Source organism: Gavia stellata, chromosome 20, assembly GCF_030936135.1.
Source record: "Gavia stellata isolate bGavSte3 chromosome 20, bGavSte3.hap2, whole genome shotgun sequence".
Lineage (NCBI taxonomy): Eukaryota > Metazoa > Chordata > Aves > Gaviiformes > Gaviidae > Gavia > Gavia stellata.
The window spans coordinates 17,145,680-17,172,373 of NC_082613.1; the positions used below are offsets into that span (position 1 = coordinate 17,145,680).

Below are 26,694 nucleotides of genomic sequence, written 5' to 3' on the forward strand. Positions count from 1 at the left end.
TACTTTTAAATTGTTTATTATAAAATACATATTTACAGGTGAAGGCACTTTGAAACCGTTACAATATTTTTGTATAAGCTATTGTTTTAGCCGTTCAAGAAGTCCAAAAATATTTTTTCTATCACCACCTAAAAAGGTGAAAAAATCTGAGCTGCATCCAGTTGTAGCACATTCATTTTTCTAATGAAAAAACACTACACCTAATGACAACTAGTAAGGATTTTAGCACCATCAGTTTTCTACAGTTTCAGAGAATACAGTAACAGTGTGGTGAGCAGATACGTGCGGAGAGATGTGCACATGATGTCGAATTAAAAGCAAATCAACTGAACTCTCATCATACAGTATTGCTTGAAGACTTACGCTGTTAAGCCTGATTGTACGTTTCCCATCCAGAAAGGCTGCAATCCTCCACGCAATTAAAGCAGACTCTGCCAAAAGCTAAATCAAGATTCCCTATTTCCCCCACAACGCAGGGGGCTTTTAGGGACTGGAGTATATACATTGAATGGTTATAGCTGTAACAGCACTGATGAGCAGATCGAGACAGAAAGGTTGTTTCTCTTGTACTTTTTATCTGAAGACAAATATTAAAAATCAAATAAAATTAAAGGAACTGAACAGAAGAACCTACATGAAGCCTAGTCCACCGCGTGGCCATTTCCTCATACTGCAGCTCTCTATGGTCAAACCTTTCAGAAATAAGCACCGTTTTTGGAAAGTAAAAAAAAAAAAAAAATCAAATGTTTAAGTAGTTAATAACTCAAAAACAAATTACAGAGTTTGTAAACTTTCTACTCACTGCTGAGTAGGGTCCCTGCACACGTACACTTTTAAATACATTTTTCCTCCATCATTGCTGGCCAGATTCATTAGCTGAGACTGCCTGAAATAATCACAGCGTTCTCCCCTGGAACTGTGGTACAGCAGACCTTGCAGCACATACTAAACAAACCAAACAATGAAGTGAACAGAGCTCCTTAAACAAGTCCTATGTAATTGTTCAATTTTTTTTTTCAGTTCAATATACACATAAACTGAAAAATACAGTGCTGAGAAGTTTCTCTATGGCTCTAATCTTAAATGCAATTATGAAATAAGATCAAGCTACTGATTTACAGTAATGAATAAACCTTGAGTTTCCTCCATTTTGGTAAAATAAACCCTACCAAATCCCTCAGCGTTAAAAACTTAGTTACAAGAACTGGATGCTGGAATTACGTATTTCCAATGAACCCAAGCCTTTAATAGCTATAAAAACCCCGTATATACAAACATGCCTTATCTGATGGGCTTACATTCAGTGTAGATACTACACAAGAGGCTAAGATCTTCAGGAAAAAAATAAAATGAAGAGATATAATATGTTAAATGGATTTGTGCATTTGAACAGCTTTAAGACGGCCAGAGCCCCAGCTGGTTTTCAACTGTAACCAGCTTGTACTTCTTCATGGGTAAGCTGCAATACGTACAAACAGCTTCTACAGCAGGGTTGCTATCGGGCTTCCAACAGGAAAGGAGCAGCTCCCGTGGCAGCATCACTGGCTTGAGGGAAAGCTAATTCAGACTCACTGAACCGTATCTCAGTGCTTTATCAGACGTCAGTGTCCAGTTTAAGTCACTGCTATTTGTACTTTTTGCGTATTGCCTGTTATTGCAAAAGCTGTCTGATCCACGTCGTAACGTACACTTTTACTGAAGTTCTGACAGGAGATGGAGCACAGCACAAATCAGAGTTCAAAACTGTTCAGCTCTTCCTGAGGCTAAACAATTGATTTGTTCTCCACTCCAGTTACTCCACAGTAAAATAATGCATAAAATTCCACATTCTTTTAAAATAAGGCACTTTTAAAGTTTCTTCCCCAAATACCAAAAGCTTGAGGAAACTTAACTGACCACACTAATTTCCTTATCGTTCTTATTCCAAAAATAAAACCAGTATTACTAGAAGCTGAGTTACACTCAGAACTCACGATGCTCTAAATTAGGCTTGAGAACATCCAGTATGGCTTTCTACAGATCACTCTTTTGCTAAAACAGCTCAAGCAGAGTCACTTATAGCACAGCGTGGCCTTTGGGAACGAAGATCACCACCACTTCTCATTCTCTGGCGTTTACTGCTTAACCCTCGCTTTTTGCATCCTGTGGAAGTTAGGTAAAAGTTCAATGTTAAAGAAACTTGGCAGTTGTCTGTATACAAATGCAAGAAATAAATAGCGCAACAGCTGTATCCAACTCCATAGCTTTTAGATCCCACAGAAAACCGGCAGTTTTAATGATTTGCTCTTTCACTGACAACATCCTGGAGACGTTTAAGTAGAACGTCATCGTTTTCCTGGCAGAGTCGCTTCGTAGGGGATTCAGTGTCACTATCAATTGTTATTGCTCGTTTCTTACTCCTCTGTTCACCTTGTTTTATCATATTGTTGATGTCCTTCAAACTCTGCGATCAAGACAAAAAATGATGAGTTACTACGACTCCATTTCAAACTTGCTCTGGATTTCAATTATCCGAGAACAAGAAGTTATTCTGAACCTCTTTGCTGAGCGAGTGATGGATTCTATATAAAGAATTCTACCCATCACCGCAAACTGAGAGACTAGTTCAATGAAACCTCACTGCATGAGAACACATCCTAATTAGGAGATTCATTAACCCACTCTCAAATTGACCCCTTTCAACCTTTTGGCTTTCTACCTTGGAAGGGCTCCCATTAAATTTATACAGTAGCGCAGTTCGAGGTGTCAAGCAGGCACCGTTCTTGTGAGGCGAAACGTAAACAGAGTGCTGTTGAGAGATCCGTCGGGGAGACACTGGCTGTTGCTTAATGTTGGGAAATGGAGACAAGGGAGGGGCTTCCATCTGCAAGAGAGGACAAATTTGGATAGGAGCTGAATCAGAAGGTCTTTAAGAGCAGTAACTTCACAGAAGGAAAGATTAATACACTTCCAGGTCGTCTTTAGAAGATTTTATCGTGTAACAGTTAAACAACAGACCAAGTATCCACCAAACAACAGAACAGATTTATTTTCCAGATGCTCCACAGGCATTTGAGCAAATGGGTGTTGCATCGATATAAAGAAGCTGAAACCAGAGCTGTAAACTGAACTGCATCTGTCCTCTTGAAAGGCTGTTAAAGCAAGTCCTCATACCTCATTACCTACAACTCTTTGACTTCCGTAACCACACCAGGTGAATAACAGAACAAAATTGTTGACCTATGTTTAACTGCCAGAAAAACAACTTGGTGTCTGATTATTAGATAGAGCAAAATTCCAAAATACTTTACTTACTACATGATCCTGGTTTGTGATATCATACTTCAGTGCAAATGATTTTACTCTTCCTACATAGACCGCATTGTAAAATTTAATAAGATCTCCTCTCTCCTCTGTTCCCGACTCACTGGAGTTCTCTGCTGCGCATCGTCCTGAGGAACTGCCAGTTTTCACAGACGACTCTAACAATAAGAGAGTGCTTCACATTTCAGAAACATAGTATCAGCAAGCTGGGTGCTTCAGATTCAAACTCACAATATCCAACTGACAAGAACTCGTCCATCCGTTGACTAGTTAATGAGATGAATTACGTGTGCTTCAGACAGGAGCAGGGTGCGTTGTAGGTGGTTATCAACATTAGGAGGAGTTACAAATGGCAGCTAGCAGGCTAGTGGATTATGGCTAAAAAGGCCAACATAAACCTTCATTCCAAACTTGGAAATAGCTGTAGCAAGAAACTGTAGCACAATTGACCCCTTTTCCCATGCTTACTTTGGGGAGTGGTACAAAGCCATTTGTTGCTCTTAAAACTAAGTTTTAAGCAGTCAGACAACTCCCAGCTTTTAGCTTCTGTGGAAGTTTCTAGTGATCAGCTGGCAAAGAATAGCTTCGTACTCCACTCACGTCGGCTGCGAGGAAGCCGTGACACCACTTGTTCAGGCATATTACGAAATGGCTGTTCAGTGGAAAAAGCTGCAGCCACACAGCAAGTACATTTTTGTTAATGTTCTCCCCTAATTAAGCCGGACCACTACGGAATATGAGCTTCTATGTTTCATCCTCCATGCTGTTTACTGCCAAGCAAAACAGGGCAACACAGAATAAAGCCTCTTGCAATCAGTGCACTATGAGACAAACATCAAAAGCTTCAGCTGATACCCCGAAGTGTGTCTGCCTTGTGTTGCAAGACAAGCATATGTTCCTGTAAGCTGGTGTCCAAAGAGCGGGGGTTAATACTAGATAAAGGAGACACGAGTCTATTAACTGAAGAAGTCTGGCAGGAAAAGCAACTGAAGAACTTTGTAACCAATTACATTTGTTTGACAAAACACCGGAGCCCAGTGCCACTTCAGACGCTCTACGACATCCACGAATTGTGGAGCTGCTAGACAGGACGTTGAACCTACAGGAGATCAGCACTTTCCTGGACCCTGGTGGAATCCTCAAAAGGCATTTAAAAATAGCTCATTCAAGCAGTTGAATCCCACCCACAGTGGGAATTTACCATACGGAACAGCCTTCTAAATTTCTGCGTGCTTCCTGGCTGCAGATCTGCTCCGCTCATGGGTTCATGCATGGGCTTGTGATCTCTCAGTTTCCTGACACGTCACTAAAAATGAGCATGGCACAATTTTCATGCTCTTCTCAAATACTACTCTTATCCCTTTTCTGCTCTAACCCAGAGCAAAGAAAATATCAACTATTTAAAAGAAATCTGAATATAAGAAAATGGTGGTCTTAGAGAGTCACTGTTTTTATTTTCTGAAACAAGTTCTCCCTGTTTCAGCCTTCAGGATAGGTGGTATTAAGAAAAAAAATCTGTCATAGTATTCCAGGTACTGTTCATCTTTCTTTGTTAACCAGTGTTGCTGTCCAAGAACTACAGTATCACTGACACACTAAGGAAATACTTCAACCGCAAACAGATTTAAGGAAACAAACATTTTTTCCAACTAGGAAGCGTATTTTCCATCTCTAACACACAGGAGATGTGTTCCTTTTCAACAATACATTTATTTTTCTTTAATACATTTAAAACTGTAAAACTTGCTTCACTTCACCTTATTACTTGACAGTTCGGTTCTTTAATAGCCCACAAGTACATCTTTAAAAACAGCAGATTACTTTGCTGTACCTACCTTCTGTCATCTCCACATCTTGGTTTGCATTTTTGTCCAATAGGACATCGGCAGAAATATTTCTCAACAAGACACTCCTATAAACCTACAGGACACCGGGGAAAAACACTCTTGTCAAGGAAAACAAGGAAGTCAGAAGACTAGATGAAATCCATCTGAGTAAGAATGAATATAACACTGAAGAGGATTTGACTTTTCCCTTAGCAGCATAAACATTTGAAAAGCCACCTCTGTCTGAGACTCATATAAAGGAAAGGCAATACCATTTACTCACATGGCTGTTTGCTTGTGGCTGATTTCTGTAACTTTTCATTATGTCCTGAAAAGTTCTCTCCTCTTTGGTTACCTGGAAAAGAAAAGGCTATTGAAGAACAAGTGCAAGCAGAAAGGTTGGGCTGCTCGGGTCCAGACTATTCAATTAGCTTCCCTCTACACAGCTTTTTGGTGAGTTTTACTATGAATACATCGTTTTAAAACTTAGTTCTGGTGATGAGAATATGAAAAAACCAAGCATTTTTCTTGTTCAGGCATTCCTTGTTTCTTAGCTAGTAAACCCTTTTGTTGCTTATGATGCTTAAGAATGATTTCTTTTCCCCACTTTTCTTCTAGTGACACTAAAAATTAAAGAAGGGAAATATTAAGTCAAAAATGTATTTGTAAATTTGAAAACTGAACCCCTTAACTTTTCTAAACAGAAAATGAGGAAATCCTGAACAAAACACTAGGCAGGTGTATATACACACATGCAATTTCAGCTTTCTTTCGTACTTCAAAATATCTCATTTGTTAAAGGACTTTGTTTTTCAGCCATGCAGCTGTAATTTTAATAGCAGATGAGCAACATTTTTTGTAGTAGGAACCAGGAGAAAAATGTATCAAGTCTCTGGCTAAATTGTCAGGTCTCACGCTGTGCTGGAGACAGCACTCAGAAGACTGTATTAAAAAAAACCCAAAACAACTGAAACTACATGATAAAATACAGAGCACTGACTATTCAATGGTTTTGCTTTTCTACAGCTGTCAGTATCAATATCAAATGAGCCTAAGCTATGCTACAGTTATTAAGAGCACAGGTAGTCACAATTTGAACATCAGTTTCCCTCCACAGATAGTGCTCCTCTTCATTTGTCCTCCTCAAGAAAAGGTAATCTGTCCCCAGCGTTTTAGAGGCACCTGGGTTTAGTCTCACTTTCCTGAATTTGTGTCTGAATCAGACTTGATGGCCATTGTAACCATCAGCTCTCAAGTTCGAGTCAAACCAATATTCCAGTTTCATAATCCAGCTTAGTAACATCTTAAATCAATGCTGGCAAACTGAGTAAGAAATCACAGAATCACTAAGGTTGGAAAAGACCTGTAAGATCATCAAGTCCAACCACCAACCCAACCCCACCATGCCCACTAAACCATGTCCCGCAGTGCCATGTCCACACATTCCTTGAACACCTCCAGGGATGGTGACTCCACCACCTCCCTGAGCAGCCTGTTCCAATGCTTTACCACTCTCTCCATAAAGAAATTTTTCCTAATATCCAGCCTGAACCTCCGCTGGAGCAACTTGAGGCCATTTCCTCTCATTCTATCACTAATCACTTGGGAGAAGAAACCAACACCCACCTCTCCGCAACCTCCCTTCAGGTAGTTGTAGAGAGCGAAATTAAGAAGTACGAGTAACAGGCAACCAGCTCAGTTCCTTAACCTGAATCTTCAAAAGCTAAGAGAATTTTTGTGAAATAGAAACCCTCCCTCCATACATAAGGTTGTGAGCTTCTCCAGATTTTTGCACCTGCATAATTCTGTAACTGTAGTGGTGTTTTTAGTTCAGATTACATAGATCATGAAGATGACGAACAGGATAGAAAACACAAATATGGGGCAATGAGACCGCACACTGCTTAATCTATGCTGACCAGTGCTCATTGTGAATGCGCTCAGGAAGAGAAGAAAGATCCTCTCTTAACCAAGTGGCTGGTTTATGGGACCTTCTAAGATTATGCAAAACAAGGAAAAAATATACTGGGACTTCATCCACTTCTTGTAAGGACTTTTCCCTTCCCTCTGGTAATATGACATGAATAAAGCAATCAAATTGTAAACTGTGAACACAATTTACACTTTCAATTGACACAAAATTCCCTGAATTCCTTAAAACCACACGTTACCTTTGCCATGATATAAAAGGCACAGAGAAGGAGCTGGTCCAAATGTCTGTCCTTCATTAGATCAGCACAATGAACCAATGTGAATTCAAAGCATGTCCATATCTTCCTGCGCAAGTCATTGGAAACATCCAGTTTTAAGCACAGATCACGCAAGCGCACACTTGCCAGATGATAAACCTGGAAGAAAAAGACACACAGTAAAGAGTCAAGCCAAACGAGCTTAACCTAGTCTGCAAAAATGAAAGTCCTCAAAGTAGAGCTGTTTTATATTTGAACAGTTCGTTTCTGCAAAATTTCCCCCCCGCCGCCCAAGACAATGTCTTCAAAGACTAAATTGTCAACCCTGTTCAGATGTTGGAACTCTAAGGCTTATAGGAAATCCACTTAAAAACGTGACTATAGCTTCCAAGCCACATCACTCACTCACTATAACGGAACACTTCCAACAAGGACAAAGAAGGGACATAACTTGAATTAGGATTAAGTATAATAGATTAGCAAGATGATGGATTTTTTTTTTTCTTTTTGATTACCAAAAATCTGTCTCAAAATCTGAAATAACTATCAAGTGCAACATTAGCCTTCTTCCATTTATTTCAGAAGTTCTCGCTTCATAGATGTAATTAGGTACACTCTATGTTGGAAAGCAGAAAGAGTTCATTTCATTTTCATCTGCTCTACTGAACAGGAACAAGAAAGGAAAGTAGGGAAAAACTATCATTTTGAATACGATGATCACTGTAAATAGAAGATCAAAATTTAAAGACAAATTTATGTGAAGATTTTAGTTCTCCTTCATAACTAAGAGGAATACATTGCCTACCACATGGTTTGTCAAACACATGGCTACAGCCGAAGTATTCCCCAACTGAGAGTAAAGCTTCCAAAACGCAGCCCGAGTTCACGCCTGGCAGCTGGCTAATCCGTTCTCAGAGAGAGAGACAGACTGTCACTATCAAAATTAAAGAACCAACAGTTCAGACACAGGATGTGGCTTCCGAGCATTTCCAGGAATTAGTTTCTGTATTAAGATTTACCTTAAAGATTGTTCAATGCAGAATGCTCTAGGTTTACAATACAGACACCCTAAAAGGGGAAAACCACTGAAAATAACTTCTCTAGTAAGAAAATAACAGCAAAAAGATCTTCTAATATTTTTGAGATATCAATTTTGGCATATATTATTTGCAGCCATTTAGGCAAGTTGTTACCCCTGCCTCCTCCAAAGACCCCTCACACACTCCACACTGGAAATGAAAGCAACTAGAAACAAGACATCTGAAGTTTCTCTGAAGCACACCCAGTTCTTAACTTACCCCTTAAATTCTTCATTATTTCAAGAAGTTCCTTCTTTCTAGAAACTTTCAGATAGCATCATTATTCATCACTGCTTTCTGAGGCCCCACACCCGCAAGATCAGCACTACTGGGTAGACCTCAGAAAACTGCAAGTGAGAATATCCAGATGCAGGATCCGAAACAGTGCAGTTTTGAATGAGCAAGGCACAGGAGAATCATCTCATTTCTGATATGTCTAACCCTTGCAAATGTGGGAGGCAGTAAAAATAGACAAGAGAAGTAAAAACTACCGGTATTTCTTTGTTAGTTATTTACAGGAGCTGCTAACTAAAAGAAAAAAAAAAACCCATGAAACATCTCATGGGGAGGGGAAGGGGGAAATTGGATTCCCTGCAACACTCGACAAGATCTTTTCCCTTTTCCTCCCAGGTACACAAGAACTGCTCACGCCAAATGAAAGGTACATGAAGACTGAAAGGTAATGAAAACTGCAGAAGGAGGCACGTTTCTGCATGGCCACAAACAGAAGTAAAGCATGACTTCCTAATAAAGACACTTACCTTTCTGTAAAACAGTGCCAAGGATCCCGTTTTCTTTGGTTTGCTTGCTGATGACAGATGCGCTTCTTGTGCTTGATTCACGTGAGGGTGGCAGGGAGCCTGAGCCTCCGTTTTACACGGCTGACCTAAATTCATCGAAATGGGTATCAATGTGATCCCACCCATTTCATTTGCAATACCTGGAGATGATACACACATTCAGAAATAAACCCTTGGCTCTCCTCACGCTGCAGCGCTCAACTGCAAATCATAACTTCATTCACAAACGTTTCATACTACAGACATCTCATCCTTCTGGACTGGATGCCAAAAAGACTCTTTGTCCCTCAGAGTCTTCAGAAATGATTAAAAATTACATTTCTAAGTAACGCTTAAAGGAAGAACATGAATGTGAACGATCATTTCTAAAACTATCTGAAAGTACAAAGTTTACAAGAAATCACAAGTTCTGTAGTCAGTGTTCCACTCTTTTGGGGGAGGTGGGCATTCCCTTTCTTTTTTTTTTTGTATTATTCTGCAAACTTGAAAGCATGTCGTATACAGTCCTCATTAGTTTCCTCAGCAGTGACATTCTCTTGCTGAAAATCTCCCTAAACATGGAAAGTGGAGATTTTTTTCTTTTCATCTTTATCTATAGAGCCAGTTTTTGAATTAAAAAGGCTATAAAACTCATTTCTCAAGTATCATTTTCAGAAATATTCAAGCATCATCCAACTTCAATGAAACAAAAATCCCCCACTATTCTGCTAACGTTAATACGTGGCCCTTATCCAGAAATTCCAGAGCCTTTTAAGATTATAATAGAACAAAGTTAAGACACACATAGTAAATCTTTATTGGAGCCGAGAACCAAAGCATCGCTTAATCTGTGGTGAGGTGTAACTGGAAGAAGGCAAGAACCCCACAACTTTGTTCGCAAGGAGGAATCCTCAGGATGCTTGTCAGATATCAGATGTCTCCGTGGAAGGAGATGTCGATATAAACTTAAGCTTTCTTTCTTTTTTTTTTTTGATAAAGTGTTCTTTTAAAAAAGAAAAAATTGATACACGTTCAAGATGCACGGTCGGTCTAAGCAGATCTTAAGAGCAAGCAAAACATCTAGTAGAGAAGAAAAATGGGAAGAATTCATACCGTGCAGTGGGATAGTAACCTTCTGCCCCATTTTTCCCGGTACTGTAGCTGTTGTCATGGTCAGTACTGTTTGGCCAGGAGAAACCGACACATTTTCAGCAGCAATGCTTGACGCTGGAGCAATTGTCAACTTAGTTCCTTCGGTTAAAATTTTTTCCACCTGCATTTCTTTGGGGCTGTCATCTCCAAAGAGCCTTCTCTTAGCACTTCCAGCTGTAGGAGAACTGTAGCGCTCGTGAACAGAGATTGGCGACAATGGCTGCATGTCTAGTATGCAAAGGAGAAAAAAGAAAACCTTCAGAGGGGCAGCTTAATGGGAATATTTCTCCACAGGAGGAGAAAAGGCTAACCTGCAAACCACAAAACCGGATACAAGAAGTCACTTCTGGTTGAGAACTAATCTCACAGTTCACTGCTCCTAGGCGATACGAACAAGGCCTACAGTCTGTCTGTCTCCTTTTATTTCGTAGTCATCCCAGACAGCTCCGTTTCACAATCAGGTACCACATGGAAGAGAAGAGTAACCACGCTGATTTGCAGAGACCGGGGAACACGCAGGATTACAGATACTTACTCCAGTCTGCTTAGCAGATTAGGAATATTTGCAAGCGCTAGTGTCCTGAACACTTTCCTCTACAGGACGCTGACCACATTGCCTGGATACGTTGTCTTCTGTATGTTCTGGCTTTTAAACTCTCTCTAAACTAACCCCAGACAGAAGCCTCCACCCTTACCTACCCCCGGTTCCTCTCAGGCTTTTCTGTTGCTTTCAAACATTTGCTCCTGTAGTAAGACTGAAGTACACAATACTAATTAACAGCCTTCTGGCTTTCTGCATTCCTGCTGAAGTCTGCTAGTCACTTGCGAGGATACCAGTGACAACAGTTTCCTATTTCCCACAAAGCAGAAACCTTCTGGATAACTGGCCAGGAAAGACTGATTGGAGACCTTACTTCTAACGCTGCCAGGATGGGTTTCTTGGTACCAGGGGCAAATAACATTTCCAATCCCCACCATTTTCCACGTGAAGTTAGGAGGAGCGTTTGGTACCAGATTCTCGTATACAAGATAAAGTCTCACACAGCCCTACCCGTATATGAGACACCGTCTCCAAGGTGCTTTCCCTTCCATCAAACAACTAACCATAACATCTACAGCAACTGCTTACACATCTCTTTCCTAATGAGTATTTAAAAAATGAAAAATAAACAGTCTTGTAATGCAATTTGCCAGACAAATACAAAAGGAGACAACATCACAACACCAATCAGTCCGTAGTGCGCCAGCATAGTCCAACCTGTGGACTATTGTTTGGGATACAACGAAAGCAGCAATTCCTAACTAGGGAAGTACGAAAAAGCAACAGCGTCTTCACCCTCACTGTCAAGAGACAGTTCTGTGTGATACCTAGGAATCTGCAAAGAGCAAGGCCGTTCTTCAGAGGAAAGAATACTGCAGACAAAGTATTGTCCTCCCCTCCTGCAAAAAAGAGTTCTGTAGGAAGGAGGAATACATGCAGCTCTGTCATTCCATTTAAAAAAAAGTCACCTAAAAAGCCAGTCAAACTCACTGAGAACAAAAAAAAAAGCTGGAAAAATCTGAACAGCAAAGGACAATAAGCCATCAGATGACAACCCGCCCCAGGGTAAGGTAACCCTTGCATCAAAACGTTGGCAAAAGCTGCTCCAGTTCAGAAGTGAAGCATTATCACCAACGTCTGCTGCCAGTAAGACAAAGCAACGATTTGACTGGATGCATCCAGACTTTCCCTTGATCAAACATGAGGCTTCACAATTCTGAATGCTTAAATCAGATTCAAGATTCCTTTTTGCAATTATAAAGAAGTCTAAACCCCCCTCCCCAAATTCACACATTCAAATCGTATCAGAAACCTTGAACATACCCCGTCTTAAGCTCCCACCAAGATCTGTCCGAACCTCTTTTACTCGAGGATGAATTATAGGAGATATTGGCATCATGGGCAAATGCCCAAGCCCGCTTCCTCCATTGCTTGCTTCGAAGTTACTGGGAAGTATTACCTGAGAAATAAGAAACATCAGTGTAAGATAATAGATTTCCCTTCTTTGTGCCAATATATTAACAGAAGTTTTTCTGCAGCAATTGTCTCATTTGAACGGTTTTTTGCATAAAACAACAGTAAGAAAAAGAACATGAATTTCCTAATAAAAGGAAAACACGTTAACGTACTTCTTCACAGGTTGGGACCTTGTTTTCTGAGGCCTGGAGGGCATTCCAGAGTGCCGAGTCCCGAGTCCAGGCGAGACTCTCGAGAATTTGCTCCTCAATGCTGTTGAGGTGCTTCACCATGTCTCTGGAAAGTCCTTCCTCAGAGCGAATCAGTACTTCAATTACCTGACGGTAACAAGACACACGCACAAAAGCAAAGTCACATTGCTCACGCTTAACACTATCAAACCGTTATTTGTTTCAGGATCCTGTTTGAAACTTCTCTTCAACATAGAATGCTCCAGCCTCCTCCTCGCATCTTGATCTTCCCCAACCCGCTTCCGATCCCTCTTTTTTTATAATCCCTTTTCCCAAAGGCAATCCAGGAGTTGGAAATGGACAGATGTCCCATCAATGCAGAACAACGCACTCCCAGGGTTTGTTTTTTGTTTTTGTTTTTTTTTTTAAGGCCCTCGCTCACCATCGCTAAACACGTACAGAATGAAAGCACTAAGCACACGCAGCGCTCATCCAGCACGCGCAGCACGCCTAGGAAGAGATAAGCAGGTATATTTGTTTAGGCTGGGTACGTGAGAAGCCCAGCATTTAAGCTCTCCTTCCTTCCAAACAAGCCCATAACAAAAAGGGTTGAAACCCACTGTTTTAAAGTTTCATTTAAGAAAAGATTAGAACCCTTAACATGTACAAATCAGGGTTGAAAAGAGCTGAAAGGGCCCTTGAAATAGCATACTCCACCCCTACGCTCCAACGCAAGATCCACTTTATTCATGTTATTTCTGACAGAGGAACATTCAGCCTGTTTTCCTGAGCTCCAGAGATGGAAATGCCATCAAACTTCCCTGGAGGACTTACTGATGTGTTTACTTACTTATACCACAGAAACTAAGCACCCAAAGAACAAAGTTACAAACGGCACAAGTGGAATAACAAATATTGTCACTCTCATGTGAAGTCTTTGTGATGGCGATTTTTTTCAAGTAAGAGTGCCGCAAGGATGTACACTGAATGGCAAAGAAAATTCCAATCAAACGTCAATCTGTTCCACAAAGTTGGATCTGCAGCAGCACGTCTGGCATTGATGTAAGCTACCAACAGCCCCAGCGATATCGACAGATTTGTTTCAGTTTCACTACTGCCCTACATCTGAGGATTAAAGGAGGAAGAAGGGAGAATGGAATATAAAGCAGCTTTCCTAAAGGGTTCGATTTTTTTGGTTGTTATTGTCTAAAGAGAACTACTTCTGATTTATTCAGGACTAACCGCAGTAAGCTTTTAGGTCTCTAGTAAAACTAGGAGGCACATGGATAGATGATAAAAGGATCAAACAAGTCAAAGAACAGAAACGACATGGGAAGCAGGGGGGAATGACGTTAAAAAAAGAGCAAAAATAGTGAACACCCAGAAAAAGAGATTTTATAGTTATATAAAACAAAACAGAAGAAAATAAAATTTAACAAAGCAAGCCTGTGATAAGTAGTAGTAGTACCCAAAGGCAACAAATACGAATATCGTTAAAATACATGCTTGAATGCTTTAGCCTACTAAAAGTGTATATATATAAAGAACTAAAAATTGATCAACAGCCCATTACAGTTCAGTACCATTTACAAAATGGTTTTCTTGCTTTAAGTTTCAGCTTCAACTCCGACATTACACATTCCAAGTAATATATTTAAGGACAGCCAGAATTTAGAATAGGCATATTATACATTAACATCAGTCGTTCTCCCACTCGATTACCTAGGAAGGGCGGGCATCATCCTCTAAGACTGTCAATCCAGTAACGTGCGTTTTTAATAAAGATCCAGTCCTAAGACTATTTCTTTACCTTATAGAAATAGAATGGCCTGAGGTCAAGAACTTCAATGATCCAGGGAAAGGTACGAGGTGAGCTATATGCAAAAAGCACGATCTCCAAGCAGCATGCCATCAGAGAGCGGTGAAAGACGTCTTGTTCCAGGAGAGCCTGAAGAGATTAAAGAAACTGCCAATGATCTGAGGAATGATCTGATGGAAGTTTGAATTCTGTGGCACTAATACTACATAGCTTATTGCTGGAGAGAAGAGCTACTGCTTCCTTCTACCTTCCACAATTTCCTCTTTTTACAGGGAAGTTTAGAATGGTAAAGACTAGAAGTAGACTAACAGCGCCAAAACCGTCACATTTTTCATACTATGGCAAAATGAATCGGCCTCCTTATTGTGAATCACAAAGCAAACGCATTGCTGTCTGACATGAAGTACTGATATTGTTAATTGGATAAAGAGAAGTAGAGTTATCTGTCCATAAAGACGTGATTCTAGAAGGCAACACAAATTAAAGATAGTTATGCCAGAATTATACCATTTTTAATAGCTGTAAAAACTAAATTTAGGCACCTCCCATGTATTTCCCCTTTTTTAATATTAACAATATATACAGACTGTTTCACTGCAGCCTGCTCTGTTCTGGAACTGTCTGAAGATGATCTCCTAAGAGAGGGTTACAAAAAGTGTTCTCTTCTTTTGCCAGTTCTTCACTTACAGTCAGATCCTTCCCATGTAGTCTTCGTGTTTCTTGCACCATTATAGTCTCCAAGATCTTATAGTACAAGATCTCTGCCAGTTTTAATCTGTTTACAGCAAAATCTGAAATTTAAAACCAACAGAGATGAAGCCCAATGCCATTTGCACAAATGGTCTTAAGGCTAAATTGACCAATACTTGCCCTTCTCTAAGAAAATAGTGCATATATGTATGTGTGTGTATGTATAGACTTTGCAAATCAAAACCGTATGTTCAGAAATCTGCTAGTCACAGGAACAGCACGAAATTCTAGAAATGCTTAAGGATTATGTATTTTAATACTTCTAGTGATGTAATTTTGCAGACTATTGCAGTAATAATTTTCTTATTTGTATTCCATTTCCTTTACATTCTAAATCTAAGAAGAATGCACGTTTACAATTTTTGTTAAGAGCTGCTATAGTTTCAATGGTCTCTTGGGTATCCCATTTTGAACTGCAACCTTGCTTTTACTCTGTAATAAAGTTTTATTCTTTATAGTGTTCTGTTTGACAGCAACAGTTTTCTGTTTGGATACGTTCTGGGTTAGAAACAGCTCCACTGTATTAATTACTTAGATGACAGTATACGTATGCATTTCAGTTGCCCTGGTTTACTATTTTGAAACATCCCATCCATTTTGTGTCCATACCTATATGAGATCCTGGCTGTTCGTCTGTTGACTGAGTGTAGCTGCGACAGAACGTCTCACCTATTTCTTTCACTCTGCTCATAATGCTTTCCATGGGGCTGCGTGCACAAGACCTGAAGCAGAACGCAAAGAGAAAGCCTTGTTTGTATAAATAAATATCCAGTTTCAAAAAACCCTGAAAAACCAACCAAACAAAAATACCACCCGAATAGAAAGAAGAGAAGCTAGTTATGCTGAGCTTTCCTCATCAGGCAATAACCTGTATTACCATAGAGAACAGAGGAAAACAAACACACAGAAATACTGTTTCCTTTTTTTCCTCTCCTAACAGAGTTAAGAGAGGTTATGTAGCTTTTGGAACAAATGCAGGAGAAAGCGCGAGCTGCAGCAGCACACTCAGGAGAAAAACCTATCTGCTAGAAGCAAGGTAGTAGGAAGGATGCTACTACAGGCAACCAAACAACCAAACGCACCCACGAGACCCCACGAGCCAGGCATGGTTTGAGGGGGCACAGGAAAGCTGTCAAAGGGAAGAGTCAGCAACTGTCCAAAATACCTTATTCACTAGCAAGGCAGAGAGGAACTGATGAACTCCACGGTCACTAACATAAGGGGCCAAAGCATCTCTCTGTCTGGAGATGCTCCTTCTGAAAGCTTCCAGATTTTCCAGCAATTCTGTATTAGGGGACAGTGGCTTGTGACTAGTGTCAAATTAAGCCACTAAACTATCTGGAAAAGCTAGCATTGAAATAAGCTGAGCTTTCATTGAACAAAGCCTTCTAATTAACTTCAAAGTTATGTTTCCAAGGAATTTCAATTTGAAAGAGAAAAATATTCAAAAGCATAGAATATTACACATAGTCCAAAACACAGTTCTTTCCACTTTTCCTGCTCAGACAGTACACATCCTAGTGCTTGCTGAACTCATATCCAAGATGAGCAAAGTACTCAGCACATTTCTTGTCGGAGGTTTACGCAACTCTTTTCCCTATTTTAATATTTACGTCTCTCTTGACAGATTGGTTTATTGCTTGAACAAACACATTTTTCATCAGAGGTTGCAGACATATTAATGTTTTAATTGTGTAATATAAATAATATCAAACAGTCCTTAAAAAAAAAAATCAAAAAACCACTCAAAATAGAAATGCATCCTGCTGAGCATTTGTAAATGTTTAAGAACAAGTGCTAGGAAAACTTCCAAAATACACGTAACACCAAAGATAAGAACTAAAAGTAATATTTTTTACCTATTTATGAAGGTTGCTTTAAAAACCCACTACTTTTGCACTTCAAATATTAAGTGCTAATACTAAATGTCCATTCTGACTAATAAAAAAAATATCCGGAGACCTTACACCGTAATACAGCAAGGCCTTAATTCGCATGGTTGTTAGGCAAACACCCAACAGCCTTACAGGTACTTACTACTAAATTGTTGCTTTTTATCAGCTATGAAGCAAAACTGATCTACCTTTTACTGATAAACTATTTTGCTTATACTCATCTGCTTATGCACTAACATTTTCACACGCATTTCACTACAGCACGCAGTCATGTGTCCAGGAGCGAAAAATAGGGGTTGATTTATATAACTGGGACTCTGTTCTAGAAATGGTGATCATGAAAGACTGGGGTTGTGTTCAGTAGTCACTTATTATGATTTCCCAGTATCATACAGCAGCTACAAGGGCTGAGCGAGAGGCTCTTGACTAGGAATGCTCTAACTCCCGCTGGAACGCCTGCCCTGGGAGAGACATCACGGCTCTGGGAGGAAAGCGTTAAGCTGAAGTATGCTCAGGGAACGGCCACCAGAAGAACGAGAGGAGTGGAAAACACGGCTGCTGCTATCCAAGAGATCAGCATCGACAATAATTGGGGTCACTGCTAGGCTTATATATATGCTATCAAGCTAGATTAAGATATCCTGAAGTAGTATGAAGGAGAAATGGGGAACCTTTAGGTTGCTTTTAGTCTTCTCTTACCAAATCTTGAAGGCAAAGATTATAGCTTGGTGACTCTAACATTTCTGTCCTCCCCCAAAACCTCTGCCAACATAGTTACCCTACATTTTAATTGAGCCATACTTTATTAGAATTTAAAACAAATCAAAAAAAGAAGTATTTGGCTTGCAAGCAGACAAACGGCCAAATTAACACCAGCAAAAACTGAAGCTACATTAATACAACAGTGGTGACAAGTTTGGGGGGGGTGGGGTGTGTGTTCAGCTATCCTCCAGAAGATGTGATCTTCTAGAAAACAGATGATCTTTCAATAGAAATAATACAGAAACACAGATAAAAATACTCTGCACCAAAGAAAAAAAAGCCAAGTTTGAGCAAGAAAGCAGCCACAAGCATGAAAAGATGAGTCTCCATTTGTACGGGAGCAGCTGCAGGGGACGTACTTACTCAAAAATACTTATGAGTTGTTCACTCGGTGCATTTTTCAATCCAGCCACAACGTTCTGCAACCGGCTCACACTTTGTGTTGCTGAAGCAACTGGAGTGATGACAGCTTCCTTTTCTCGTAGGTACCTTCTTCCAGTCAGTGGAGTTGAAGGTGCAAATGACCTTTTCTGTCAGAGAAAAATAATAAAAGCAGTCAACAGAACTGTTTCAAAACCCTTTTGAATGAGCATCTCCTGCAAAATCACTCCAAAGATTAAAATGACACCACTAGTACACTACCTGAGGGCTGCCATCAAACCTGTGACCTCAGAACTGACTAAAAATCAGTTAAAAGTTTTCCCAGGACTCCATAAATACAAGAGAAAACAAATCCTCAGGCAGACTACAATTAACTCAAAGGGGTTTTTTTTTTTAAAATAAAATATAGGAAAAATGAGACTTTAAATCTTAAAGCCTGTAAATTTTTAAGCTCACTTGAATGTTGAAAAATACAGGGCAAGAAAGAGAAAGCATATGCTTCCATTCACAGTCCCTGACTCCGTCACTTGGGTGACACAAGGAGTACGTGGCACAGCTGCCTAGGAGAGGCTCACACGAAGACGTTCTTTGGGAGACACTGTCCTGGTGGACCTAGAGCCTCCCCTTATCCCAAGAAGGATGTAGCACTAAGCAGATGAAGCTGTGTCGACTGCACTTAACCTATTTGTACCCTGCTTTCCGGAAGCGATGCAATAAAGTATTTGGTTTCGCGTTATCGGAACAGACTATGTTTTGAAGATACAAGGCAAATAATGAGGAAAGGTTAAGCCTGCAGTCAGTACGCGTAAATAGCAACGAGGTCGTTACTAGACTACAGAAACTGAAGTTTAAAATTGATAAACTCGTTCCAAACCCCTGTCTTTAATTTGCCTGAATATGAAATACACTTACATTTGGGAGAAAAAGCTAAGCCGTATGATTCATTTAGACCAGCACTAGCACCTTGTAATAAGTATTCTTATTTTTTAATTGACACGTGTATCAAACAGCATGTGGTTCTTTCACACAGCCAGCACCATTTTTTCCCCTTATCCAAGTTTAAAAAGTAATCAATCGTGTGTTTTCCCACACGCCCACTTCATTAAATACATTTTACATTTTTAAATGTAGTGAACATTAACTCTGTTTATAGGCTACTTTTTGTAAGGAGGAGTTAAGACTTCGGTGGGTTTTATGTCTTGAATGTTATTTTCCATAGAATAGTACGTAAGTTGACTTTTCCTGTCCTAAAAAAAGAAATGTTGTGAAAACAAATACATTAATCCAGCGTAAAGGTTTCACGGTATTCTTACGGGGAGTAAACGAAGTCTGAACAAAACCATAAGACCTATAGATTTAGGTCTTAACTACTTACTGATTTTTCTTGGACACAACCAGGCTACACCCATGAAAGCGCTGTCATCCTGTTAAAGGAATAGTTATTTACTAAATTCCACAAGAAAGAAGACATCACTGTTTCTCCTTAGCAAGCCAGCGCCCACTGAAGCCTGCAAATGGCATTCATCATCTTCCTCTCCGGAAGAAGTTCAAGAAATTCAAAGTCACCTCAGTGATTCGGATAGCGTACAAGGACGGAAACACTTGCAGGAGTACTGCCAGTGAGAGCAACATGTTAAACCAATCTACCTTTTCAAAATGCTGCTGAAGATGGCACTCCACATGAGCTCTTGCTGCTGTTTTCCCTACTGGAACGTCTGCAGGAAATTTCCGAGGAGTGCCGATTTCTTCCTCGGCATCAGCTCCTAGGAAAACTCTCTCATCGAAGTCGCCCACTGTCAGAACGTACTCTTCGTACTCTTTATTCAGCGCTTTGCTGAAAGAGAAGCCCAGTTTTATATCAAAGGTTAAACTGCTGAAGAAACAAAAAAGGTGCCAGCGAGCCAGAGCACAGAACCGAAACCAACACGCGTTCGAAGCGTTCAATGCCTCCAGCAGCAGTGCCGCTTGTAAACAAAACTTCACTACCCCGAGCAATCTGCCTGCGGTCGGCCCTGCCTTCCTTCGTACTGAAAACCTCCCCTGTTCCCTCGATGACCCCCGGCAGTGGCCACTCTTCCTCCTGAGTCACCACCACCGTTTGGCTCTCAGGAAGAAGAGGAAAAATCACCTTTGCTTCCATCCCAGTTGCGAATGAAACAGTTTAGAAGCACTCAACTGACCAGAGGTTAAATCTTTGTATACACGGAGTGCATTAACGGTAGTTGCATTAAACTGGCTACATTTGATTTCTACTTTTGCCACTTCGTAGCCCGTGATTTTCATAACGGTACAGAGGAAGGGAAATTTAAGAGCTAGCCGCCTGGATTCGATTTCTAAAATCACCGCTGATATATGATCCCAAACAAATCTTTCATTTTCTTTATTCCAGCTAACCCAACTGTAAAACAGGAACGTTTAATCTGACGAAGGTTGCAAAGCTTGAAACTTATACTTGGGAAGCAGAATGAAACTTTTGGGCAAGAATCAGAAACAGCTCGCAGCAGTAAATCCTGCCTGCAGGTTTTTCAGGATACAGGAATGCTGTATGAAATCTCTTTTGCCTGCAAAGCGTCTTCGCAATTCAAGCTACCACTTAAGCATGTATATTAACGGCACACAACAATGTATTCATGACGCGAGGGATTCTGCGATCCCACAGGAGACGTGACTGTATCACAGGTTCACCTTCCCCGTGTCTTGCAGAAAAAGTAAAGGTCTACGAAAAGTTTGGACAAAGAAACAGAGAGGCTTCCATGTTTCCTTTAGATGTCAAGCTACTTAAGAAAGACCACAGACGACTGTATCATTCCACGTGACAGTACTATTAAAGTAATACTATTAAGTAGAAATACTAAGAGAAGTTCACTGCTTCAAACGGATCACAGCAACACCGGTTTATATCTAAATTTGAGTGTTATCTACATTGTTAAAACAATTGAGTCTTTGCTCAAAATCCTCAAAGAAAACCAACAAGTTAAAAAACTCAGCTTGCAAAACCAAATTATTAGGTATTTTTGGAAAGGGCAAAGAAACCCTTTAAGGGATCCGGAACAAAGTAGCTGCTGTTCGTATTTTGCATTTAAATTACCTTTCAGAAGTGAATTGAAGAAGTTTCTGAAACAACTATACTCGTCTCCCACAGACACGCTCCACCTCTTTTTTGTGGTTTTGCAATTGCTGCTTCTTTTTCTTTTGAGTACTACTTCTGTATTCACAGATTTATACGCTCAACTGGAGACTGGTAAAGGAATCTAAAGACTTCCCTACTTGGGTGTAATATTTGAGGTGTGTATAGAACCACATCCGTGAACTTCAGAGTCAAGGTCTTGATTTGCATTAGGTTACTCAAAGGTTACAGCAGCCAGAAAATAAGGGTGAGCACCCTAAAACCTGACCTTAAGGAAGAAACTCTGCAGCTCACCCCCTGACATTTGACACGTCTCAGATCCAGAAAGCATTTCAGCCAGATTGCAGCTTTGATTGTCAAATAATTAAAAACCATCAGTTAAGGTAAGATAAAGGAACAGGAAAACCTGAGATTTAGCATTCCAAGACCTGTATTTTAGAAATTAAACCAAACCCCATGATTAAGAACATAAGCTGTAACTTACTTATTTTCTGTAAAATTGCAAAGATCCAACAGACATTCTCCTTTTAAGATCTAAGAATAAAAAGCAGAAATATCTTACATAATAAAATCAAAACTGTTCCAACTCTGACAGTGTGAAGGCGTGATGGTTTTAGCCAAGAAGGAAATGACATTTAGGAGCGTAACTGGACTTTTTTTTGCCCAGACCAAAGGACTACAACGCTGTGAGCAAGACAAACAGGTGAGGACAAAGCCCAATTCTAGCCAAGCTCTAGATAAACTCACTCTTCCGAACCAGGGCTGCTATTTAGCATCTGTTCCACCGGCAGGTTAGGGACTGACCTGATGAACAACCACACAGAAACTTCCACAGAGCTTGGAAAAAAATTTCCAGGATCAAAACCAGACAGAACAATTTGTACAAGTGCAACCTCAACCCCTTCCTTCCAAAGCATTTTGCTCCACTCCAGAACAAGCAGCAGGACCCACGCTATCATGACAGTTATCCCATAAAATTACTTCACAATGAGATTACTTTTTTGCCTGAAGAAAACATTATCGTCATCCACGATTCAGTTTCACACTGCCAGGAAAGGAAAGGAAAGCAAAGATTCTCCACTGACAGAAAAAGCTAAAACACAGGGGGCCTTACGCTGCACGTCATTAAAAGTGAGAGTAAATACTGCTCCTGCTGAAATACGTACAAAGAACACCTGGCCCAGCCCACGCTCATTTGCCTGTTGGTACACTTCCCTGCAGAACCTGCAGGATTTAAATGGTCTCCGAGATCATTCATCCGAGCACTACCATGTATTCTTAAAACCAGTAAGATGTACCTTCCTGTCAAATAGTTTTGAAATGTATGGTTTAAAGTAGTGTTCCTTTATTCCTTTTGCTTCGACTAAAAGCCCGTCATGCAGCTCACAGAGTGTGGCAATGATGCAAGGAGGATCTTCAGAGGCTTTGATCTCTGTCGCGTGGAAGTCCGCTGGTAAGCCTGAGAACAAGGGGTGGGAGGGGGAGAAAAAAGACAACCAACCTTCAACTTCATTTAAAAAGAAACGAGAGGACAAAGCATGTTTGATTTTAAATAATCTGTCCCCACCATACCTTTAAACGATGGATTTAGCAAATCCCTTCTATTTGGACACAAAAGGGCATTTGCAAAAATCAGGTCCAAGCAGCACAGAAGCAAATGATAGGAATTTACTAAGTCATCTCCAATCATACGGAAATTACCTTTAAGAGACAGCACAGCACATCAAGCAACACAAAAGTTCATAACTCAGAACGTATACAAACCATGCAGCTAAAAAAAAAAGCAAGCCTACCCTTAGTGTACACAAAGAGAGTCCAGCAGAAGTTGAAGAGATCTTTAACACCGCACGGCACCCGCCTATCAACGAGGAAAAGGGGGAGAAGTCAGTCTTCAGTTCCAGGAAGCTGAAGGTTGTTTTACAGTAAGAATTTCATTCCATTTCCTTGCTCAAAGTAACAGCCGGAGCTGCGTCTATCTTAATTTCACACTAAGGCACAATCTAAGCTACATGTCCTTATTTCAGCTTTCACTAACTGACAGTCTCCTACCTCGCTCCACGGCGTGTTTTGCATAGCATCCCCAACCTTCTGACCCTTTTTTGAGCTAACGGCTGGGAACCTGGCCACACTGTTTTGCTGGTGTCACATCTCTACCAGAATCCTCCAGCAGCTGCAGGCGGTGAGATGCCAAGGGCTATATAAATTTCAGTGGCGGTTTTTCCTATATGTTTTACTAAAGCATCAGTCACCCCTTCAAAATACGCAACACCACCTTGTATTACAGCTCATCTCCCGAATCGTGTTTGGAGTAGAGATTATCCAAAACCACGGAGCCAGAAGACCAGGGAAGACATTATTCAAGACAGCTCACAGAGGAGCTAAAGCTGCGGCTACGCTAATGAACGCTGCTCCAATGAAGGAACATTAACAGAGCACACCAACAAAACTTCTCCCAATACCCAGGGGTGCCCACAAAGCTGCCTGCCATACGCAAAGAGCTGCAACAGCAGAAGCATCCTTTCTACCTGTAGACGTGGAGCATCTTCCCAGAACAATTATGCCCCCTCAAATCCAGGGGACACGCGTGAGCCGGCAAAAGTACCTCGCACAGCCCCGGCTTGTCTCCCTCGTTACGGTTACACTCTCACTACACAGCTACGGCAGAGACGGCCGCGCAGTCAGTGCAGACAAGCTCCTTTAATTAAGGCAGAAGTTCTGTGTGCGTCTGGAAGATGACACCACCAGTTACTAAGCTTGTCATAAAAACGAGCGCATCAGCTGTAACTTCTGTCCATTTGTGTGTTACCGCTCATCTGGCAATCACATTAAAAACCCAGTAACGCGGCAGTCGCTGCGGATGCAACGCTGCTTTGTACAGAGGAATTATGTCATGGCACCAACCACCTCAGCCAGTACTTTGCCAAGACAAAATATCGCTGTGCTCCTGAAGTTATTTCTGCTGAACGTTTTAAGCGTCGGTCTCGCTGTATCTCAAGTTAATCCATCTCACTGTACCTCTCCCCACCACACACAGACGTTCTCACTACGGGCCAGTTTCTGCGTGTTACAGTGAACTGCGTGAACAGCCACCGGACACAAAGCTCTGCTGATACAGGCCGCACCCCATCAAGATCAGGGATGTTTCTGTATTCACTGCATTTCAGAATCAAGGCCACAAAGAGGCCCTATCACTTTGGAACGTCACATAACATTTTAAAGCACAAATAATGATCTTAACTTTCGTAAATCTATATTAGGTATAGCCCTTTCCAGGGGAAAGTCACATTAAATCTCAAAAATACCTCTGTTTCCTGCTTCGCTGTGGCTTAGAAGTTTCTTCGTAAGGGTTTTGAAATATATCCAAAAATATTGGTTCAAACTTCTTGAAAATCACAGTTGACACTTCAAAATTTCTCTCCAGCCTCTCCACTCGCTCTCGGAATTCCTGTGGTAGATTTGACATGTCCATCCACTTCTTCATTTTGCTAAAAAACTGAATTAAACTTAAAAGGAAAAAGAAAAGTCTGCTTTATTTTGAGCTTTATTCCTTTATTCTGAGTTTTTTAAAAAGGCAAAAAGCAACATATTTACTCCTTAACAACTGATTTGATTAATATGTAGGTTTACCGTTTGTTACGATAGACCCCCAAACTGTATATATTGCAAGCTTTTTGCCTTTTATCGCTTTGGTTTTTCTCCTTGATTCTCTTTAAGGCACAGGCACGGAAACACTGCTTTTATTTAAGGGCTGCCAGCATGGCTGTGTCAGCTAGAGGCGGGGTAGAAAGGAAAGAGCGCGCACAGCTCTGCACGCGTCGAGGGGGAGGCAGGAGAAGGAACAAAACCACAAACAAGAGTCTACGCCTATCAAAGTTACCTACACAAAACCTCGTTAACTGCAGGTGTAATTACACCGGCAAACCCCCCTCCGGCGTTCAGCCGAGAACAGGGCTTTAAGCGGAATGAGAACACCCCGAGTTCTGTCATGTCGGGTCAGGGCTACAGCGGCAAGTGGAGCTGCCTGCCAGAGAGCCCCCGCGGCAGGGAAAGATGTATGTGACGGCACAGTCCTGTGCTCCCAGAACGCTGAGCAACACCGCCGTCAACCAACACAAGCGTCAACCTACACCAAGCGATTTGGCCTACATCCCGAGACAGACACGAGTCTTATCCGGATGGCTAACAGGACATTCCGAGGTCTTGTTTGTGTTTCGATTAACTACAAAAAGAAAAAGAAGTAACCGTCGTGGGTGGAACAATTGTTGGTCCGACGCGGGTGGTTTTTCAAAGGCTTGAAGTTGAGAATTACGTATTTGCATCTTATTTCCATCGTTAACAAAAGCAGATTTATTGCTTTCATGCCGTCACCTCGGGACATGCATTCTGCAGCGCTGGGAGCCGTGGGAAAGGGAGCGGGTGCCTGAATTAGCAGCGTTAGCGGAGCACTGAACTCGCAGGTGCTGTGCCGCGGCGGCCGGCAGCCAGCCCCGGCTACTGGTCCTGGCTACCGGTTCCGGCCACCGGCCCCGGCCACCGGTCCTGGCCACCGGCCCCGGCTACCGGTCCTGGCCACCGGCCCCGGCCACCGGTCCTGGCCACCGGCCCCGGCCACCGGCCCCCCCGGCCACCGGCCCCGGCCACCGGCCCCCCCGGCCACCGGCCCCGGCCACCGGCCCCCCCGGCCACCGGCCCCGGCCACCGGCCCCCCCGGCCACCGGTCCCGGCCACCGGTCCCGGCCACCGGCCCCCCCGGCCACCGGTCCCGGCTACCGGTCCCGGCCACCGGTCCCGGCCACCGGTCCCCGGCTACCGGCCCCCCCGGCCACCGGTCCCGGCCACCGGTCCCCCCGGCCACCGGTCCCCCCGGCCACCGGTCCCCCCGGCCACCGGTCCCCCCGGCCACCGGCCGCCCGGGAGAGCTCACCTGAGGCGGGCGGAGCGCAGGATCCTGGTCAGCGACACGCCGTTCCCCTCCATCAGGCCGCTCCCCACGGTGGGCACCAGGCTCTTGCGGCAGGCGACGTAGAGGGCGCAGGCCAGCCAGTGCAGCGCCTCGCCCTGCCGGGGCACGGGGAGCCGGGAGCTGCGGGGGGCGGCGGGGGCCCGGCGGCCGCCCCCCCGCGCGCCTTACGCGAGCGCGCGCCTCGGCGTACCCGCACGCACACCGGGGTCAGCGACAGCCGCGGGCGGACCCTCGCCCCGGCCCCCCCACCCCCCCCGGCGGGAGCTCGCCCCGCCCCGGACAGGGCCCGGCCCCACCGCCCCTGACGGGGCCGAGCGGCCGCCGCCCCGCCCGGCGCCCCTCACCTCCAGGCTGTAGGTGCCCCGCAGCGCCGTGAAGTCGCGCAGCGCCTCGGCCGCGCTGGCCGCGTCCAGGTTGAGCTCCTGGCAGAGCCGCTCGATGGCGGCGCCGGGCTCGGCGGGCGGCGGCTCCGGGCGGGACAT

General features: G+C 42.5%; 1 protein-coding gene across 1 annotated transcript; it reads right to left on the reverse strand.

The window, feature by feature from the left end:
- Positions 1-26,694, reverse strand: RBL1 (RB transcriptional corepressor like 1). Its single transcript, XM_059827061.1, has 22 exons — positions 26,557-26,694; positions 26,174-26,307; positions 24,552-24,752; positions 23,043-23,107; positions 22,822-22,950; positions 22,548-22,708; positions 21,734-21,783; positions 19,770-19,956; positions 18,105-18,271; positions 15,694-15,806; positions 15,022-15,125; positions 14,326-14,463; positions 12,498-12,662; positions 12,193-12,328; positions 10,290-10,556; positions 9,159-9,337; positions 7,301-7,477; positions 5,413-5,484; positions 5,139-5,223; positions 3,295-3,461; positions 2,699-2,863; positions 1-2,443 (listed from the first exon to the last, which is right to left on the reverse strand). Exons 1-22 carry the CDS (start codon positions 26,692-26,694, stop codon positions 2,273-2,275), a joined length of 3,171 nt encoding a protein of 1,056 aa, XP_059683044.1. The 3' UTR covers positions 1-2,272.